Source organism: Oncorhynchus masou, chromosome 28 (assembly GCF_036934945.1).
Source record: "Oncorhynchus masou masou isolate Uvic2021 chromosome 28, UVic_Omas_1.1, whole genome shotgun sequence".
Lineage (NCBI taxonomy): Eukaryota > Metazoa > Chordata > Actinopteri > Salmoniformes > Salmonidae > Oncorhynchus > Oncorhynchus masou.
Window position 1 is genome coordinate 15,602,245 of NC_088239.1, and position 22,143 is coordinate 15,624,387.

General features: G+C 42.0%; 1 protein-coding gene across 2 annotated transcripts in view; it reads left to right on the forward strand.

Annotated features, from left to right (window-relative positions):
- Window positions 1–1,841: 1,841 nt before the first annotated feature.
- The window catches only part of LOC135517248 (serine/threonine-protein kinase Sgk3-like), a 31,768-nt gene continuing 11,466 nt past the window's right edge, over window positions 1,842–22,143 (forward strand). Inside the window, exons 1-11 of one of the 2 annotated variants that reach the window (XM_064941377.1) lie at window positions 1,854–1,908; window positions 2,014–2,061; window positions 10,493–10,703; window positions 10,900–10,983; window positions 11,188–11,260; window positions 11,580–11,655; window positions 13,582–13,657; window positions 16,195–16,244; window positions 16,422–16,479; window positions 18,116–18,199; window positions 18,296–18,427. In XM_064941377.1, the coding sequence (XP_064797449.1) occupies window positions 10,626–10,703; window positions 10,900–10,983; window positions 11,188–11,260; window positions 11,580–11,655; window positions 13,582–13,657; window positions 16,195–16,244; window positions 16,422–16,479; window positions 18,116–18,199; window positions 18,296–18,427 (711 nt within the window). In that variant the 5' untranslated portion in view covers window positions 1,854–1,908; window positions 2,014–2,061; window positions 10,493–10,625. Of the gene's footprint in view, window positions 2,062–10,492; window positions 10,704–10,899; window positions 10,984–11,187; window positions 11,261–11,579; window positions 11,656–13,581; window positions 13,658–16,194; window positions 16,245–16,421; window positions 16,480–18,115; window positions 18,200–18,295; window positions 18,428–22,143 lie in introns of both variants that reach the window. The other variant, XM_064941376.1, reaches the window with a different exon arrangement.

Sequence of the window (22,143 nt, forward strand, 5' to 3'; positions counted from 1 at the left end):
TCTGACTTGTCAGTCTATTCTTGTTCTGAGAAATGAAGGCTATACCATGCGAGAAATTGCCAAGAAACTGAAGATCTCGAACAACGCTGTGTACTACTCCCTTCACAGAACAGCACAAACTGTCTCTAACCAGAATAGAAAGAGGAGTGGGAGGCCCCGATGCACAACTAAGCAAGAGGACAAGTTCATTAGAGTTGTCCTCTAAGCTGCCAGTTGAGGACTTGTGAGGCATCTGTTTCTCAAACTAGACACTCTAATCTACTTGTCCTCTTGCTCAGTTGTGCATCAGGGCCTCCCACTCCTCTTTCTATTCTGGTTAGAGACAGTTTGCGCTGTTCTGCGAAGGGAGTAGTACACACCATTGTATGAGATCTTCAGTTTCTTTACAATTTCTCGCATGGTATAGCCTTCATTTCTCAGAACAAGAATAGACTGACGAGTCAGAAGAAAGCTCTTTGTTTCTGGACATTTTGAGCCTGCAATCGCTTCTAATAGCTTTTATAGCTTCTTTAATCAGCACAACAGTTTTCAGCTGTGCTAACATAATTGCAAAATGTTTTTCTAATGATCAATTAGCCTTTTTAAAATTATAAACTTGGATTAGCTAACACAACGTGCCATTGGAACACAGGAGTGATGGTTGCTGATAATGGGCCTCTGTACACCTATGTACACCTATTCCATTTTAAAAAATCAGCTGTTTCCAGCAACAATAGTAATTTACAACATGAACAATGTCTACACTGTATTTCTGATCAATCTGATGTTATTTTAATGGACAAAAAAATTGCTTCTCTTTCAAAAACAAGGACATTTCTAAGTGACCCCAAACTTTTGAACAGTAGTGTAGTTTAAAATAATTAGCGAATATACCAATTTCATGATCTCTTTCCAAAACAAATTTATTACAATACAAATGCCTACTTTGGTTGAGCCCAATCTCCATAGATTTCCACCGATAGGCCTACATAGAAGGGCCACCATTATGCCCATGGGAATACTTGTGTCAGCCAGCCAGTATCACTGTACTTACATGGAAAGAAGTGTGGTATTTATCATCATGAACATTCATTCATAAAGTGATGATGAGTAGGCTAGATGTATCCACTATTACCGGTAGTAGGAAATATCTGTTAGATGAGTCAATATTTCCTGAAGAGGAGGTCAGGACCCTGTATAGTTCCTTGGCAGACATCCACTTTCCTTGAGCACTTTGATGCAGACCTCAAGCTACAGCTGCAGCCTGCAGGACCGTTCTCTTCCCTCACAAAGCCTCCATGAAGAGGTCAACCTTCAGTCACAGTCATGATGTCAGTACCTTCAAACGTGTAGAGGCAGTTTCAGGAGCGGAAGGGACACCTGCTAGATAGTTAGAGCAAAAGGATGTCCACGTGTAGAGGCAGTTTCAGGAGCGGAAGGGACACCTGCTAGATAGTTAGAGCAAAAGGATGTCCACGTGTAGAGGCAGTTTCAGGAGTGGAAGGGACACCTGCTAGATAGTTAGAGCGAAAGGATGTCCAAGTACTATCAAATAATAGAATAGAACATAACTGAATATAATACAATAGAATAGAATATAAACGAATACAATATAACAAAAGTTACCGGGAATTAACAAACAGATGGACAAATGGACATTAAAGATGACGCTCTACATACATACTGTACAGTGAGTGGGCTGTAAATCTCATGTCACAGAGGGACGTGCGGTACTAATTTCACATGGAACAACGTGGTTGTGGCCCTGCCCTCGTTCCACCGCTAGGGGTTACTGTTTGCTGCTGTTTCCACCTCAATGTTTTCATCCTCTTTATGTGTGTGGTCCCGTGACTAATTTCATTGGAACTTGCAGGACAAACGTCTTGATGTTTCCTGCTTCGAGCTACCCCTTGACAGACGCTCAGAATGGTATTAGAAAGTACAGGCTGTGACTTTGAATTTTCCTCCTAAATAATTGAGTCAAACTCACCGGATTTTGCTCCATTTTTTACTGACATATTCCTTTGCCTTCAGCGCAACACGCCGTTGGAGTTAGTTGGATTAAAAACCCGACAAAATAAGGTACATTTCACACTTATACTTTTCTGTACTGTTGTCGTGCAGGATCTTTGCAACAACCCGTATCGTTTCCTTCCAACTGTGAGCCATATACAGACATAAATCTGTGGAAAATTGTCATTACGTAACTTTTTATTTTGCTAGAACTGTCTAATTTAAAGCATAAACAAAACGTCCAGCGCTCTCTCTCTCTCTCAAAAGTTGTTCCACTAAGAAACGAAACTATTTTATCCTGTTCTTTCCCGTATGTCTCTGTCTGTTCATGGAACATCCTCATGTTTGCTTTAACTTCCTTCCCACAGCCAGTTAGTCAATGTGAAGACATCTCGGTGTTCTTTTCCACTTGTAATTTCACATGAGTGTTCCATGTTGAGACTATAGTCTTGTTATGGAACTTTATTTCTATACAGTCGTAGATTAACTCTAGGCTACAATGTAACCACTTGTTAGGCTACAGCAGGAATGCGTAGGTGCAGAGCCATGCAATTGTGTAACAAGAAAACCAGGGTGTTTTCTGGGGGTATTGTATCTGGGCATTTCCATGTAAAAGGACCCATGAGCACCAGCATGTGAAGTTCATAGGAGCATGTCAATTGAACGTTTTTTTGAATTTAAGCATATACATTTTTAAAAACCTTTTTCCATCCTACACATTTGGAATAAGCAAAGGCTTTGCTATCTGGTCAAACAGATGGAAAACATCTACCAACAAAGTATTAAAAGGTATTATAAATTCATCAAAAGACAATACTGTTGAAGTAAAGAACCCTGCCAACTTCTATCAACACTTACAGTACGTTTATTTTTGGATACATTTTTATGCCTTCTGCAAGTTTAGGAAACATTGTACCTTGAAATTCCAGTACCAAAAACCCAAATTTCTTTAAGATAATTTCCCATTTTTCTCCCTCATGAGGAGGGAGGGTAATGAAAGTTGACAGAAGTAACAGGTAAAGGAAAACCTATTAATTAGTTGTGTATATATATTATTTTACTTATATACATTTTGTTTCGGGAACGGAATTTACGAAAAATCGGTAACGGAGTTTCTGAATTACAATTGGCTCAAATGGGAAATCAATGTTCACAAACCACAATTGGGTTCACAGTACATTAAAGCACAGCACAGTAGAGTACAGTTAAGAAAGGTAGAGTACATAGCAGAGCACACTAGAGCTGAGTACACTACTGCACTCTAGTGTGCTGTGCTCTAGTGTACTGAACTCTACTGTACTGTACTCTACTGTATTTGTACTTTGATGTCCAAAATTGTGAAACATAGACATCTATGATTGGTTCAGATTTGGTCTGGTCTGGATCAACCAAATTTGGTCTTGTTTGGGGGCAGAGCTCATTAAAACAATTACCCAGGGTGTAGAATAATACCCAAATATGCAAAGGATAATATTGCATATTTGTACCTTTTGTGTACCTATTATGGATACATCACCATGAAAAGAACAACATTCATATCTACAATTATGCATTTCTATGTAGTACAGATCAGGGACCCAAGGGAATAAATTAAATTACAGAAATTCTGTTTCTGGGTGTAAATCCACTTCACTTACTGTTTAATAACCCAAAGAGATGTTTTCAAAGTCAATGTGTCACACCATAGCTGACACCCCATTCTTTATGAAGACATAGTTGAAACTTAATTCAGAACATATCTTTTTTGGAAAACTTTTTTTTTTAAACTGAAGGAGATTTTACTGAAATTCTGTTACAAAATTTTACATCTGCACAGTTTATCCAGTAAATGTGTGTTTGTAAAATGTTCAGAGTTGTATGGTTTGTTAAACATAACCATGAATGAGGGGGTGGCAGGAAACACACCCTAAAATGACTGTCGTGTGATAGATCCACCAGTCTCAATACACCAATGTCAGTTCTAGATTTTCAACTGTTAGGCCTATTTGCAGACTAAATGCGCCAGTGTCCAAATACTGTAGTTTCACTCATCAAGTTCTGTTCTGTTAGTTCTCAGTGGTGCTGTTTACAGCCATACTTCCCAAGCCTGAGAAGTAGAGTTAAGAGGAGAAGTTATGTGAGTGTGTAGTAGTAGTAGTAGTAGTAGTAGTAGTAGTAGTACGGAGTTCCTCAGCTAGCTGTGGACAGCCAGTGTTGTTTGTTAATCAACAGTGAAGGTTTGTGGTGTCTGTATTGGACTCCTGGTTAGGCATTAGTCCAGATGCTTTCTCACACTTCCTTTTTTTTAGAAAAAGCTTTGTCATTATCAATTCCTCCCTGGGAGGATGTTTGTCTATTGGAGATGAGTGTCTCTGTGTGAATTTGTAGCCCACAGGCTAACAATGGCGCAGTTGGTCCTTTAGAAATAATCCATACTGTTGCATAACAAATAGATCTCTCACCAATTAAACAACACATAGTCCTATTCATAAAAACAGCAATTGAAATGGCTCAGTAAAGTCAAATGCCTATTTCCATGGCCATCCTTGTACTGCATTTCCATTCTTTTATACCATCAGAAAAGAGGACACTCTTGTTTAGTCAGGCTATGTCCCCCAATGTCTACAGCAGCTGACATGGCTCTCCTGGCTGGTCTTTCTGCTGTTTATCCAGGGTTTCCTGACCTCTAGGTCTGACCGCTGACAAGACACATCGGGCTGCTGAGACTAATGATAATGCCATTCAGGTTGTTCAACATCCTCAAAGGATTTTCCACAGGCAAGGATGTGTGTGTGTTTGAACAAACCAGGAAGAGGGCTATTTTTGATAGTAACATATTTGAGCTTGTCAGCACAAGTTATTTCAAGCCCAGTGTTGTAAGGCGGCGTGCAACATCTGGCGATCAGCAGTGAATGTGTTTGTTTTGTTGAATGTGATGATACATTAAACAGAAAATGTATTTATTTAGTGACCTAAAACCCCTGAACACGAACTTAACCTCTACTTTCCCCTTATGTGATTGTTCTTGTGATATTGGTTTGAGGATGCGGATTGGTCAGGACTTTATGTTCTGCATTCCAAATGAAGGAGTATGTTATAGCTTAGGTTCATTTGAACAAAAGTATTTCTGGAATGTTAAAAAGCGGTTCTGCCTCGGGATGCTCAGTCATTTTGCCTTGCTTGCATGATTTGATTTTGAAACAAGCCCAGTGGGAGAATATTTGTTTATAATATCCCAGTAAAGCCTAAAGGCTCTCTGCTCTGCTCTTTGTGGGTGTGGTGGGAGGGGGAGGGGGGGGGGGGGACTGGACTGGAACTGAAGGTCTCTGTTGCACTTGTGCATTTTAAGAGGCTTTCTCCCTTTATGCGTCTTTACTACTACGTGAGTTGAATTATCTCTCTGTGAAGACATTCAGTACAGCACAGTTTACTGGGAAGTGTTGAATTATCTCTCTGTGAAGACATTCAGTACAGCACAGTTTACTGGGAAGTGTTGAATTATCTCTCTGTGAAGACATTCAGTACAGCACAGTTTACTGGGAAGTGTTGAATTATCTCTCTGTGAAGACATTCAGTACAGCACAGTTTACTGGGAAGTGTTGAATTATCTCTCTGTGAAGTCATTCAGTACAGCACAGTTTACTGGGAAGTGTTGAATTATCTCTCTGTGAAGACATTCAGTACAGCACAGTTTACTGGGAAGTGTTGAATTATCTCTCTGTGAAGACATTCAGTACAGCACAGTTTACTGGGAAGTGTTGAATTATCTCTCTGTGAAGACATTCAGTACAGCACAGTTTACTGGGAAGTGTTGAATTATCTCTCTGTGAAGACATTCAGTACAGCACAGTTTACTGGGAAGTGTTGAATTATCTCTCTGTGAAGTCATTCAATACAGCACAGTTTACTGGGAAGTGTTGAATTATCTCTCTGTGAAGACATTCAGTACAGCACAGTTTACTGGGAAGTGTTGAATTATCTCTCTGTGAAGTCATTCAATACAGCACAGTTTACTGGGAAGTGTTGAATTATCTCTCTGTGAAGTCATTCAATACAGCACAGTTTACTGGGAAGTGTTGAATTAGATCTCTCTGTCCAGACTTTCAGTTAACTGGGAGCTGTTGTGTGAGAAAGAGCCAGCATGTTGTAGACTACACTGAGCACCGAATGGCAAGGTCTGAAAGAAATTACTTAACATGTTAGCTGACCTCACTATGAAACAAAGGACAAGTCACAGTGTCACGCCACCAAACAAAAAGCCTTGTTTCTAACAGGAAAACAGACACAACACGATCAGCAATTAACCAGCATAGTCCTGTGGGTCCTGTGTGGCTCAGTCGGTAGAGCATGGCGCTTGCAACGCCAAGCGTCGTGGGTTCGATTCCCGCTGGGACCACCCATATGTAAAAGTAGTGGCCCCAGCCGACTTGTAAGTCGCTTTGGACAAAAGCGTCTGCTAAATGGGATATATTATTATTATTATATTATAGTGCTTGACATGAACTTTCTTAGGACTGATTTGTTTTTATTACTTGTCTGACAGCTCAAGTCACTTGTCCCACCACCCCCCCAAAAAATATACAAATTCTGTAACACTGTTGACCAAAAAGGTGACTGAAAATTGTTTTGCAAGATGCAAGGAACCACTTCACAAAATAACATGAATTATTATCACTGTATTGACAATGGCAGGCTGCTGGTCTCTGATCCCATGTGCAGTGCTTTCAGAAAGTATTCACACCCCTTGACTATTCACAGTTTGTTATGTTACGGTCTGAATTTAACATTTATTAAATTGAGATTTTACGTCAGTGGAATGACATTTTTAGACATTTTTACAAATGAATAAAAAACCAAAAAGATGAAATGTTATGGCAAGCCAAAATAAATTCAGGAGTAAAACTGTGCTTAACAAGTCACATAATAAGTTGCATAGACCGCAAAAGTGTTAAACATGATTTTTGAACGACTACCTCATCTCTGTACCCCACACATACAATTATCTGTAAGGTCTCTATTGAGCAGTGAATTTCTAAAAACGGATTCGACCACAAAGACCAGGGAGGTTTTCCAATGCCTTGCAAAGAAGGGCACCTATTGGTTGATGGGTAACATTTTTTTAAAGCAGACATTGAACATTTAATATTGAGCCTTGTAGCATATCAACATTAACACATTTTAACATGAAGAAAATACATTTGATTGAGGTGGCATTTGTAATTTCTCCATATCGTTTCAAGGCATCAATAGGCTTTGATTGAGGCTGATGAAATTCTCTTTTCTCAATAAGGTCTTCAAGGTGATTTCATAATAGGCTACTACTACCTCTCTAGAGTGTTCACTACAATGGCACCTCTTCCTGTCTTGGGGATCCCACTGGGCAGCTTCCTACAGGTCTCTACCTAGCCTGTGTGCTTCAAACTTCAAAGAGCCAGCGGAAGGTTATCTATAAATACCTCCAGTCCTCCATGCTGTGACAGGAGCCAGGGAGAATGTCACAGGCCCAGTGTGTGAGCGGGAGTGGGGGCGAGCAGGAGTGTTTGTGAGCTGTATGTGAGAAGAGGAGGAGCGGGAAGAAGAGAGTGAAGTCATGCAGCTCTGAGTGCATCTGTTTGGAGAGAGGGGCTGAAGAGAGGATGGAGAATGGATATTAGGTGATGTGGAGATGAGAAGAGGTGGATAGTAGGTGAGGTGGAGATGAGAAGAGGTGGATAGTAGGTGAGGTGGAGATGAGAAGAGGTGGATAGTAGGTGAGGTGGAGATGAGAAGAGGTGGATAGTAGGTGAGGTGGAGATGAGAAGAGGTGGATAGTAGGTGAGGTGGAGATGAGAAGAGGTGGATAGTAGGTGAGGTGGAGATGAGAAGAGGTGGATAGTAGGTGAGGTGGAGATGAGAAGAGGTGGATAGTAGGTGAGGTGGAGATGAGAAGAGGTGGATAGTAGGTGAGGTGGAGATGAGAAGAGGTGGATAGTAGGTGAGGTGGAGATGAGAAGAGGTGGATAGTAGGTGAGGTGGAGATGAGAAGAGGTGGATAGTAGGTGATGTCGGGATGAGAAGAGGTGGATAATAGTGAGGTATGAGGTAAAGAACTAAACAGGATAGAGTGGGCATGTAGGCGACAGAGAGCATGGAGAGACTCGAGGGGGGGGGGGTGTAGGAGCGTAGCCTAATAGTCTGTCTTTCCAGGATGAGGTAACCGACAGTTGACGCTCAATGACCACAGTGTGGGTTCTCCTCTGTCACGCTAGTAGCTACAAACAACAACTCCCTCCACAACTGCTGACAATCTGTGCTCTGCAATCAGCTCCATGCAGGATCAATGTATGAGGGCAGAAGGCAGAACTGTAACATGATAGAGCAGGTATGCTCATTCTCTCATATGGAATAGAGTGCAGTATCCTTTCTCTATAGTACCTCTATACTGAACAAAAATATAAAACGCAACATGTAAAGGTGTTGGTCCCATGTTTCATGAGCTGAAATAAAATATCCCAGAAGTTTTCCACACGCACCCAAAAAACATTTGTGTACAAATGTGTTTACATATACCTGTTAGTGACCATTTCCCCTTTGCCAAGATCATCCTGACAGGTATGGCAAGCTGATTAAACAGTGTGATCATTACACAGGTGCGCCTTGTGCTGGGGGCAGTAAAAGGCCACTTTAAATTGTGCAGTTTTGTCACAACGCCACAGGTCGTTTTAAAGGAGTGTGAAATTGGCATGCTGACTGCAGGAATGTCCACCAGAACTATTGCCAGATAATTGAATGTTAATTTCTATACCATAAGCCTCTGCCAACATTGTTTTAGAGAATTTGGCTATACACCTAATGCATTTATTTCAATTGACTGATTTCCTTAAATGAACTGTAACTCAGTTAAATCTTTGAAATTCTTGCATGTTGCATATATACGCTGCTCAACAAAAATAAAGGGAACACTTAAACAACACAATGTAACTCCAAGTCAATCACACTTCTGTGAAATCAAACTGTCCACTTAGGAAGCAACACTGATTGACAATACATTTCACATGCTGTTGTGCAAATGGAATAGGCAACAGGTGGAAATTATAGGCAATTAGCAAGACACCCCCAATAAAGGAGTAGTTCTGCAGGTGTTGATAACAGACCACTTCTCAGTTCCTATGCTTCCTGGCTGATGTTTTGGTAACTTTTGAATGCTGGCGGTGCTTTCACTCTAGTGGGAGCATGAGACGGAGTCTACAACCCACACAAGTTGCTCAGGTAGTGCAGCTCATCCAGGATGGCACATCAATGCGAGCTGTGGCAAGAAAGTTTGCTGTGTCTGTCAGCGTAGTGTCCAGAGCATGGAGGCGCTACCAGGAGACAGGCCAGTAACTCAGGAGACATGGAGGAGGCCGTAGGAAGGCAACATCCCAGCAGCAGGACCGCTACCGCCGCCTTTGTGCAAGGAGGGGTAGGAGGAGCACTGCCAGAGCCCTGCAAAATGACCTCCAGCAGGCCACAAATGTGCATGTGTCTGCTCAAACGGTCAGAAACAGACTCCATGAGGGTGGTATGAGGGCCCGACGTCCACAGGTTGGGGTTGTGCTTACAGCCCAACACTGTGCAGGACGTTTGGCATTTGCCAGAGAACACCAAGATTGGCAAATGCGCCACTGGCGCCCTGTGCTCTTCACAGATGAAAGCAGGTTCAACACTGAGCACATGTGACAGAGTCTGGAGACGCCGTGGAGAACGTTCTACTGCCTGCAACATCCTCCAGCATGACCGGTTTGGCGGTGGGTCAGTCATGGTGTGGGGTGGCATTTCTTTGGGGGGCCGCACAGCCCTCCATGTGCTCGCCAGAGGTAGCCTGACTGCCATTAGGTACCGAGATGAGATCCTCAGACTGCTTGTGAGACCATATGCTGGTGCGGTTGGCCCTGGGTTCCTCCTAATGCAAGACAATGCTAGACCTCATGTGGCTGGAGTGTGTCAGCAGTTCCTGCAAGAGGAAGGCATTAATGCTATGGACTGGCCCGCATGTTCCCCAGACCTGAATCCAATTGAGCACATCTGGGACATCATGTCTCGCTCCATCCACCAACGCTATGTTACACCACAGACTGTCCAGGAGTTGACAGATGCTTTAGTCCAGGTCTGGGAGGAGATCCCTCTGGAGACCATCCGCCACCTCATCAGGAGCATGCCGAGGCGTTGTAGGGAGGTCATACAGGCACGTGGAGGCCACACACACTACGGAGCCTCATTTTGACTTGTTTTAAGGACATTAAATCAAAGTTGAATCAGCCTGTAGTGTGGTTTTCCACTTTAATTTTGAGTGTGACTCCAAATCCAGACCTCCATGGGTTGATAAATTTGATTTTTGTGTGATTTTTGTTGTCAGCACATTCAACTATATAAAGAAAAAAGTATTTAATAAGAATATTTCATTCATTCAGATCTAGGATGTGTTATTTTAGTGTTCCCTTTTTTTTTTGAGCAGTGTATTTTTGTTCAGTGTATAATCTAATATCTCATCTCTTGTCCACAGCAGTCAACCAGGATGAGGATAGTTCAGTTGTCCACGTGAGCTCTGTCCAGGACCGGACGCTGTGGAAGGGTGCTGAGAGGCTTGACCTCTGACCTACGCTTTGATCTCTGAACTCTGACTGCTCCAGCTCAGAATGGAGGAGCAGTCCAGCTTCCCCAATGTCAGCATCCCCTGCTACAACGAGCAGAGGGACAAGAAGAAGCGCTACACTGTGAGTAATGAGTATAGTATAATAGTGTTGCTGTGGCAACGGCTGTTCAGCAGGCAGTGTTACAGACTGCAGTATATCTTGTATAGACATTATACAGAATGGTTATTAGAGAGAGTTTATTATCAGTAGAAAGTAGGGCATCGGTGTCATTTGTCTAGGTCTATACTAAAATGTGTTTTCCTCCACATTTGTCCAGGTTTACAAAGTGATGGTCAACGTAGGAAGACATGAGTGGTTTGTCTTCAGGCGATACGCAGAGTTTGACAAGCTCTACAACACAGTAAGTGAAAGTGTTATAGTGTGATAAATGCATGTTGTCGTGAGACTCCAGGCTTCCTTTCTTACTGAACCTTTTGATCAGAGATCAGGTAATTAATTGGGAAAATGAAAGTAGAGAGTAATTTTGGTCGCTGTGACATCTATTTTTATATATACTTTCTATAATCTGATTTGTCTGATTAAACTGATTTTTCTATTTATGCAGTTGAGGAAACAATTTCCATCTTTGAACTTGAAAATCCCAGCTAAGAGAATATTTGGGGACAACTTTGACCCAGGTACCGTATTGATTAATCTGATAAAAGTACAGTATACTGCCTGTAACTGCACTCTATTATAAAAATGCATTCAGTAGATCAGAATTCAGTACAGACCCCTCTGTTTTCCACTGACCTTCAGCCAACTATTTTGTTTTATTTAAATTGTAAACAAATTAGCTCATTTGGGTATTACAAACTAGATTACGGATGATATGAAACTACACCAGAAAAACTTTCTATCATATCTGCTCGTGTATCTGTAGGTTGTCTTTCATTTGTGATACCGGGTCAATATCAAATATTCTATTTATGAAATTGTCCATTTCTTTTTTTTTAGAGTTTATCAAGCAAAGAAGAACAGGTTTACATGAGTTCATTCAGAGACTGGTCTCACATCCTCAGCTTAGTATCCAGTAAGTATTGTATAACTGATCAGCTTGCTAAAGAAGTTATTGAATTAAATTGAAAATGAACCAAATCGATCTTTATGCAAGTGTGACGCCCCCTATACAAGTAAGATTCGTTTCTAGGGGTAACTTCCAAGGTCAGTTTTGTTTCCTCCCCTCTTGGTTACAGTTCTCCCTCTTGGTTACGGTTCTCCCTATTCGTTATGGTTCTCCCTATTCGTTATGGTTCTCCCTATTCGTTATGGTTCTCCCTATTGGTTATGGTTAGGATCTGGTTGGTTACGGTTAGGATCTGGTTGGTTAGGATCTGGTTGGTTACGGTTCGGATCTGGTTGGTTACGGTTCGGATCTGGTTGGTCATGGTTAGGATCTGGTTGGTTATGGTTAGGATCTGGTTGGTTATGGTTAGGATCTGGTTGGTTATGGTTAGGATCTGGTTGGTTATGGTTAGGATCTGGTTGGTTATGGTTAGGATCTGGTTGGTTATGGTTAGGATCTGGTTGGTTACGGTTCGGATCTGGTTGGTTACGGTTCGGATCTGGTTGGTTACGGTTAGGATCTGGTTGGTTACGGTTAGGATCTGGTTGGTTACGGTTAGGATCTGGTTGGTTACGTTTAGGATCTGGTTGGTTACGGTTAGGATCTGGTTGGTTATGGTTAGGATCTGGTTGGTTATGGTTAGGATCTGGTTGGTTATGGTTAGGATCTGGTTGGTTACGGTTCGGATCTGGTTGGTTACGGTTCGGATCTGGTTGGTTACGGTTCGGATCTGGTTGGTTATGGTTCGGATCTGGGGATGATAAGCTCAGAAGGGAGTATATGTAACCCTGTCGCATCATGGCGGTATCTCCTGAACAGTGTTGAGATTCGTTACTTGAAAAAGTAAATATTACTTGTTACATTTCGCAAAAGTAACATATTACTTTACAATATTGCTTTGTGTGGAAAGTAACACGTTATATTACTTTCTGTTACTTTCATGGTAAAAATCGAAATCTCACAGTTTGTTTGACTGTCAGAGGGAGCAAGATCTGCGTGTGCTCTACCAAAGATAGTAAGTAGACTAACTCAGGTTTGATCACTAGTTTCTCCTTTCATCTGTGGTGATGCTTTCCTGTGCTAGTCTACAAGTGCTGTGCTATCATACGGGCTGCTTATTTAGCCATATACTGTAAACCAAAAATCTGTACAGATTTCTTATCTTTTCATTCAAAATCTTTCTCTCGAGACGCCAGTTCTGGTTTTAGATCACACAGACCCGTAGAGATGTATAGAGGGCCACTTGCCACTAGATGGGAGAGACCTCTATGAGCCTTGCTATCACAGATGTGATGTCAAAAATCTAAATTTCACGTTTTAAAGTTTATTCGCCACTTGCACAGGACGTAACACTTTACAGTGTAATTCTTACCTTGAGTGCTCTTTCCCAACAATGCAGTGATAATAATATAGATAATTTTTACTTTATTTTTATTTAAATAGGCAAGTCAGTTAAGAACAAGTTCTTATTTTGATGGAAACATGAATGTAAGTACCTTATTCAATATGCAGGGGTACTGGAGTGGTTGGGGTGGGTTTATACATTTTTATGGATGTAGCTGTCGTGACATTTCTCCAAATAGCCTTTCTGCACTCGCTGAGGAAACAAGTCGAGATCGTGTCAAGGAAACATGCGCCCGGTAGAGAGATGATTCTGAAAGTAACACACGTTAGTTGACAAAGTAACTGTAATAATTTTACCCAATTTCAAAAGTAACATGTTACTCATACAAATTACTTTTAACATGTTACCCCCAACACGGCTCCTGACCCAGTGATGTTTAACATAGAGTCTAAAAGCAGTGGGTCTCTAACAGCAGTGGCTTTGTGTGTGTCTCAGACAGACCCCGAACATGTGACCACTCTGCCCCTCTCTCTCTGTCTATCTCATAGGCCTGATGTCAGAGCATTCTTGCAGATGGACAAATCTCAAAACTTCTCAGACGCATCCGAGGACGAAGATGACAAGGTAGAGGATGACAGGACAGTATGATGTCTGTGGAAAGGAGATAAGACTGTTTTATGGATTTAGTTGTCACCTCTTGAAACTGAAGAAATATGTCACACATGGCCTTGAGGGAGCATTGAATAATATCTCTGCTATGATTTAGCATGAATGAGTACTTGATTAAGTATTCTATGTATTGGATATTGTATTACCAATGTGTGATAATTTCTTACATTCTACACCAATAACGCAGCAGTGTACAGTTGTCATTTGAGACTTCAAATGAAAGTGTATTTGTCACGTGCGCCAAATACTTGCAGGCTCTAACCAATAGTGGGAAAAAGGTATTAGGTGAACAATAGGTAGGTAAAGAAATAAAACAACAGTAAAAAGACAGGCTATATACAGTAGCGATGCTATAAAAGTAGCGAGGCTACATACAGACACCGGTTAGTCAGGCTGATTGAGGTAGTATGTACATGTAGATATGATTAAAGTGACTATGCACATACGATGAACAGAGAGTAGCAGTAGTTTAAAAGAGGGGTTGGCGGGTGGTGGTTGGCGGGACACAATGCAGATAGCCCTGGCACTCCGGTACCGCTTGCCATGCGGTAGTAGAGAGAACAGTCTGACTGGGATGGCTGGGGTCTTTGACAATTTTTAGGGCCTTCCTCTGACACCGCCTGGTGTAGAGGTCCTGGATGGCAGGCAGCTTAGCCCCAGTGATGTACTGGGCCGTAAGCACTACCCTCTAGTGCCTTGCGGAAAGAGGCCGAGCAATTGCCTTACCAGGCATGCTCTCAATGTTGCAGCTGTAGAACCTTTTGATGATCTCAGGACCCATGCCAAATCTTTTTAGTTTCCTGAGGGGGAATAGGCTTTGTTGTGCCCTCTTCACGATTGTCTTGGTGTGTTTGGACCATTCTAGATTGTTGTTGATGTGGACACCAAGGAACTTGAAGCTCTCAACCTGCTCCACTACAGCCCCGTCGATGAGAATGGGGGCGTGCTCGGTGCTCCTTTTCCTGTAGTCCACAAACATCTCCTTAGTCTTGGTTACGTTGAGGGATAGGTTGTTATTCTGGCACCACCCGGCCAGTTCTCTGACCTCCTCCCTATAAGCTGCCTCGTCGTTGTCGGTGATCAGGCACTGTTGTGTTGTCAGCAAACTTAATGATGGTGTTGGAGTCGTGCCTGGCCATACAGTCGTGGGTGAGGAGTGGGATGAGCATGCACCCCTGTTGATCTCCAGTGTTGACGATCAGCGTGGCAGATGTGTTGCTACCTACCCTCACCACCTGGGGGCGGCCTGTCAGGAAGTCCAGGATCCAGTTGCAGAGGGAGGTGCTTAGTCCCAGGTTCCTTAGTTTAGTGATGAGCTTTGATGGGCACTATTGTGTTGAACGCTTAGATGTAGTCAATGAATAGCATTCGCACATAAGTGTTCCTTTTGTCCAGGTGGGAAAGGGCTGTGTGGATTGCAATAGAGGTTGCATCATCTATGGATCTGTTTGGGCGGTATGCAAATTGGAGTGGGTCTAGGGTTTCTGGGATAATGGTGTTGATGTGAGCCATTACCAACCTTTCAAAGCACTTCATGGCTACAGTCCTGAGTGCTACGGGTCTGTAGTCATTTAGGCAGGTTGCCTTTGTGTTCTTGGACACAGGGACTATGGTGGTCTGCTTGAAGCATGTTGGTATTACAGACTCAGTCAGGGACATGTTGAAAATGTCAGTGAAATCACCTGCCAGTTGGTCAGCACATGCCCGGAGCACACGTCCTGGTAATCCGTCTGACCCCGCAGCCTTGTGTATGTTAACCTGTTTAAAGGCCTTACTGTTTAAAGGCCCTACGGAGAGCATGATCACACAGTCGTCCGGAACAGCTGATGTTCTCATGCATGCTTCAGTGTTGCTTGCCTCAAAGCGAGCATAGAAGTGATTTAGCTCGTCTGGTAGGTTTGTGTCACTGGGCAGCTCGCGGCTATGCTTCCCTTTGTAGTCTGTAATAGCTTGCAAGCCCTGCCACATAAGACGAGCGTCGGAGCCAGTGTAGTACGATTCAATCTAAGCCCTGTACTGACACTTTGCCTGTTTGATGGTTTGTCGCAGAACATAGCAGGATTTTTTGTACGTTTCCGGGTTAGAGTCCCGCACCTTGAAAGCGGCAGCTCTACCCTTTAGCTCAGTGCGGATGTTGCCTGTAATCCATGGCATCTGGTTGGGGTATGTACATACAGTCACTGTGGGGATGACGTCTTTGATGCACTTATTGATAAAGCCAGTGACTGATGTGGTGTACTCCTCAATGCCATCGGAAGAATCCCGGAACATGTTCCAGTCTGTGCCAGCAAAACAGTCCTGTAGTTTAGTATCTGCTTCATCTGACCACTTTTTTTTTAATGGACCAAGTCACTGGTGTGTCCTGCTTTAATTTTTGCTTGTAAGCAGGAATCAGGAGGATAGAGTTCTGGTAGAATAAAGATTTAGACTATGGCCTTGCTTACGTATGTCTGCGTTTTTAACCTAGATCATCTGTTCTCTCTGGTTTGCAGAACAGCTCTACCTCCAGAAATATTAACCTGGGACCGTCTGGAAATCCCCAGTAGGTTACACAGTCTCACGTTGAATTGAGGCCTGCAGATATTTCTGTTGTGATAATGTGTTTTCTGGATGTCATTTTCCTTTTACGTAACCTTTGCAGGCCTTATCGTAGTCATTAATTTGTTCTAAAAATTTTACTGATTTTGTTTGCTTACCTTTTATGTTTTCCACATTTTAGTGCAAAGCCCACAGACTTTGACTTTCTCAAAGTCATCGGAAAGGGGAGCTTTGGAAAGGTATGTGATTATGCATAATACAGTATATATACACACTACCGGAAAAGCAGCCAACAGGTGCTCAGCATATGTGGGAACTCCTTCAAGACTGTCGGAAAAGCATTCCTCATGAAGCTGGTTGAGAGAATGCCAAGAGTGTGCAAAGCTGTCATCAAGGTAAAGGGTGGCTACTTTGAAGAATCTAAAGTCTAAAATATCTTTTGATTTGTTTTATATTCTTTTTGGTTATAACATGATTCCATATGTGTTATTTCATAGTTTTGATGTCTTCTACAATGTAGAAAATAGTAAAAATAAAGAAAAATCCTTGAATGAGTGGGTGTGTCCAAACTTTTGACTGGTACTGTAAGTTTTCAGACCCTTTTCTCAGTACTTTGTTGAAGCAGCGATGACGGCCTCAATTCTTCTTGGGTATGACGCTACAAGCTTGGCACACCTGTATTTGGAGAGTTTCTCCCATTCTTCTCTTCAGATCCTCTCAAGCTCTGTCAGGTTGGATGGGGAGGGTCGCTGCACAGCTATTTTCAGGTCTCCAGCGATGTTCGATCGGGTTCAAGTCGGGGCTCTGGCTGGGCCATTCAAAGTCTTGTCCTGAAGCCACTCCTGGGTTGTCTTGGCTGTGTGCTTAGGGTTGTTGTCCTGTTGGAAGGTGAACCTTCGCCCCCAGTCTGAGGTCCTGAGCACACTGGAGCAAGTTTTCATCAAGGATCTCTCTGTACTTTGATCCGTTCATCTTTCCCTCAATCCTGACTAGTCTCACAGTCCCTGCCACTGAAAAACATCCCCACAGCATGATGCTGCCACCACCATTCTTCACCGTAGGGATGGTGCCATGTTTCCTCCAGACGTGACGCTTGACATTCAGACCAAAGAGTTCAATCTTTGTTTCATCAGGCCAGATAATCTTGTTTAACATGGTCTGAGAGTCCTTTAGGTGCCTTTTGGCAAACTCCAAGCCGGCTGTGCCTTTTACTGGGGAGTGGCTTCTGTCTGACCACTCTACCATAAAGGCATAACAATGTGGATAAAGGGAAGGAGTATGAACACTTTCCGAATGCACTGTATATGTGTCATGTTTCTGCTGTTGGGAAAAGAATACGATGTTATGCAGAAAAATATGTTGGTTGGACAAGACTATTTATGTTTGTGGACATGGAAGCCAGTGATTTATGTTTACTATAGTTTGAGGCAATACAAATGTAATGTGACTCAAATGTAAGGCATTTAGTTGACTAAAATGGCCAACTGTGTCATTTTGACAATAACTAGATTAAATCATTATTCAAATGACAATGTCTCAGACCTTAATTATATTTTAGTCTAAATAAATAAAACTAGACAAAATCAACAAAGTGCCACAATTAGCACTGCTTTTGTCTTAAAGTAGTTCAATGTGAAGAGAAACTCCACAGCAACACAAACAATGCCATTTTTTGTTTGCTCTTACCATTGTGGTAAGGAATGCTGTTTTACTTCTTTGTCTATCAGTAGATGGCCTTTCCATTTGGGAAGTGATAGTCTTACAGTTCTGTAATTTCACTGCCTCATTGTTGGAAGTGTATTGTCCCTGATGTGGTAACTGAGGGGTTTTAACTACAATTTAACACCATACTTTTATATTCTCTCCCACGTGAAGGTTCTCCTTGCAAAACGGAAACTGGACGGGAAGTATTACGCAATCAAGGTCCTGCAGAAAAAGGTCATTCTCAACAGGAGAGAGGTAATTTATTCTGAAGTGCTATTACTCTGTTTCTCAATGTTGGGTACGTTATTTCTATGTTCACCCCACCAATACCATTTCTCCTGTTTCCACCAGCAAAAACACATCATGGCGGAGCGCAACGTGCTACTGAAGAATGTAAAACACCCATTCCTGGTCGGCTTGCATTATTCCTTCCAGACGACAGACAAGTTGTACTTCGTCTTAGATTTCGTCAACGGGGGAGAAGTGAGTAGTTTCACTCCTATGAATAATGGAGAACCACAGTGTTGTCACTGAGCTCAAGTAGGGAAACACAGAATAATACAACACCGGAACCCTGCTGAAAAGGTCCCTAGGAAATGACCCCTGACCTGAGTCCCAGTGGTGCTGACCAGGGGTTGGAACTTATTGTCCAATCGCTTCGTTCAGTTCTGACCAGGAAAATAAAGTTCTGAACCGTTTCGTACCAAAAGAAAGTAGCGGTTTATATCGTTCCTTTTTAAACCTTTGAAATTGTATTTTTTTTATTTTAGCTAGCTAACAAACTTGTGTGTGCAGAGCAGCACTAGAACTTAAACACGTCTAACCAATCCCAATCAAAGGTGTTATCACGTGCTCCACAAAGGCAGTTATATATCATTTGTCCTTGTGGTAAAAAAAATGTGTGTAATTAAAAGTAAGAATCTCTGAGCATCGTAGCACCATTAGTTGCAAAAATGTGATGTATCCAGTTGCAGCCCACTTTTTGGAAGCGAACCACTCTATTTCGTCCCTTCTCTGTATCACCATCAAACACGTCACCCTCCCTTGGAGAGGGGGTGACCTTGACAATTTATTGTTAAAACAAGAGGCTGCCTGGATCTTTAATTTAAAGACACTTGTTCACGTCGGTCTCAACGTAGAAACTAATCTGAAGCCATTCTTGTGATTGTGTTTTTGCTATCCATTGTAGGGTTTATGTAGCCACATTGTATCTATGATCGTACGTTATTCATTCATGCTTTTTACAAGTTCTATTTATATCTGTAAATCATCCAAGCCACACCTGGCCATGATTACAGACACCTGTCTGTGTCCTATCAAAGTATATAATCTAGTGACCCGCAGTGTTTCTCATTATACCCTGATGAAGGCGGCTTGTCTGTCAATGTCGGTTATAAAATGAGTGTGAGGCTCTCCTTTTCTTTTTCAACTATTGTAGCCTTAACTAGCATTAAAAAAGTTCATCTATTATTTTAAACCTCTCTCCCTAATTTCTGAATCATGCTTGTAACATTGTCAGTAGGCTACAGTAACCTATATAACATTGTCAGTAGTCTACAGTAACCTATATAACATCGTCAGTAACCTACACTGGGCTCCAAAATTACTGGCTCCCCTGACTGGCAATGCACAAACAATACTTTAAAAAATATAAACAATCTAATTATAGAGAGAAACTCAAAATATCAACGTGAGAAATACTGTACTTTATTAATGTTTCAATGGAACCCACCAAAATAATTTATTGAGTTAATAAAAAATCAATGTCCTCCAAATCAAGGTTTCACAATAAATGGCACCCTTAAAGATTATTGTAAATAACCTCTACCAAAATTAAACCAGGAATTAAATTCCACTTATGCGGCAGGTAGCCTAGTGGTTAGAGCGTTGTACTAGTAACCGGAAGGTTACCCCCGAGCTGACAAGGTACAAAATCTGTCGTTCTGCCCCTGAACAGGCAGTTAACCCACTACGCCGTCATTGAAAATAAGAATTTGTTCTTAACTGACTTGCCTAGTAAAATAAAGGTAAAAAAAAAAAGTGTATATAAGTCTTAAGGAACTATATTGAGCCATTACATCACTTCCTGTTTCACTAGGGTATAAAAATGAGGTAACACGCATGCAATATCCCTTTGTCATCCAACACCATGAAGAAAACAAAAGAACTGGCAGTTCAAAAGAGACAGATGGTTGTAGACCTTCACAAATCTGGTAATGGCTACAAGAAGATCCACAAACGATTGAATATACCACTGTGCACTCTCAGGGCAATTATTTTTTTAAATCAAAAGATATGGAACAGTTGAAAACCTCACGGGGAGAGGACACAAATACATTTTGCCCCCCAGGATAGGGAGGAGGATGGTGAGAGAAGCAACACAATCCCCAAGAATCACTGTGAGAGAATTGCAGGCCTTGGTGGCGTCTGGGGTCACCGTCTTGGGGTCACCAGGTTTCAAAAAGCACCATCAGATGCCACCTCCACAGGCTCGTTGGAAGGGTTGCCAGAAGAAAGCCCTTTCTGACCCCAAGACACAGACGCAACCGCTTGGAGTTTGCCAAACGTCATTTAAATTATGACTGAAAGATGATGCTCTGGTCAGAAGACCAAAACTGAACATTTTGGTCAGATACAGCAATAGCATGTTTGGCGTCGAAACAGAGATGTATACACCTCATACCCACGGTGAAATATGGTGGTGGGTCAGTGATGTTTTGGGGCTGTTTTAATTCCAGAGGTCCAGGGGCACCGGTTAAGATTGATGGCATAATGAATTCCACCAAGTATCAGGCAATTTTGGCTGACAATCTGGTTGCCTCTGCCAGAAGGCTGGGACTTGGTCATAGGTGGACTTTCCAACAAGACAATGACCCAAAACATACCTCAAGATCCACACTGAAATGATTCTGTGACCATCTGTTGCTGGACCTCAATCCAATCGAAAACCTGTGGGCTGAGTTGAAGAGGGCAGTTGATAACCGCAAAACCAAGAATGTGAAGGATCGTGAAAGGATCTGCATAGAGGAATGGTCCAAAATCCCTCCAAATGTTCCTTAACCTTGTCAAACATTACAGGATAAGACTCCGTGCTGTTATCCTTGACAGAGGTGGTTGCACTAAGTACTAAATGAGGAGTGCCAGTACTTATGAAACCTTGATTTTGGTTAAATGTATTTTGTATTAAATAATTGTATGATTTTGGTTAGTTCCATTGAAATTTTAAGTACAGTATTTCTCACATGTTGGTATTTTGAGTTTTTCTTTATAATTACACTCCCTGTCAAAAGTTTTAGAACACCTTCTCATTCAATGGTTTTTCTTAATTTTTTACTATTTTCTACATCGTAGAATAATAGTGAAGACAGCAAAACTATGAAACAACATGGAATCATGTAGTAACCAAAAACGTGTTAAACAAATCAAAATATATTTGAGATTTGAGATTTTTCAAATAGCCACCCTTTGCCTTGATGACAGCTTTGCATACTTTTGGCATTCTCTCAACCAGCTTCAACTGGAATGCTTTTCCAATAGTCTTGAAGGAGTTCCCATATATGCTGAGCACTTGTTAGCTGCTTTTCCTTCACTATGCGGTCCAACTCATCCCAAACCTTCTCATTTGGTTGAGATCGGGGAATTGTGGAGGACAGGTCATCTGCTGCAGCACCATCACTCTCCTTGGTAAAATAGTCCTTTTCCAGCCTGGAGGTGTGTTGGGTCATTGTCCTGTTGAAAAAAAAATGATAGTCCCACCAAAACCAAGCCAGATGGGATGGCGTATCGCTGCAGAATGCTGTGGTAGCCATGCTGGTTAAGTGTGCCTTGAATTCTAAATAAATCACAGACAGTGTCACCATCAAAGCACCCCAACACCATAACACCTCCTCCATGCTTTACGATAGAAAATACACACACGGAGATCACCTGTTTTACCCACACTGCATCTCACAGCTGGAACCAAAAATCTTCAATTTGGACTCCATACCAAAGAACAAATTTTCACCGCTCATTTTTCTTGGCCCAAGCAAGTCTCTTCTTATTATTGGTGTCCCTTAGTAGTGATTTATTTGCAGCAATTTGACCATGAAGTCCTGATTCACGCAGTCTCCTCTGAACAGTTGACGTTGAGATGTGTCTGTTACTTGAACTCTGTGAAGCATTTAATTTGGCCTGCAATTTCTGGGGCTGGTAACTCT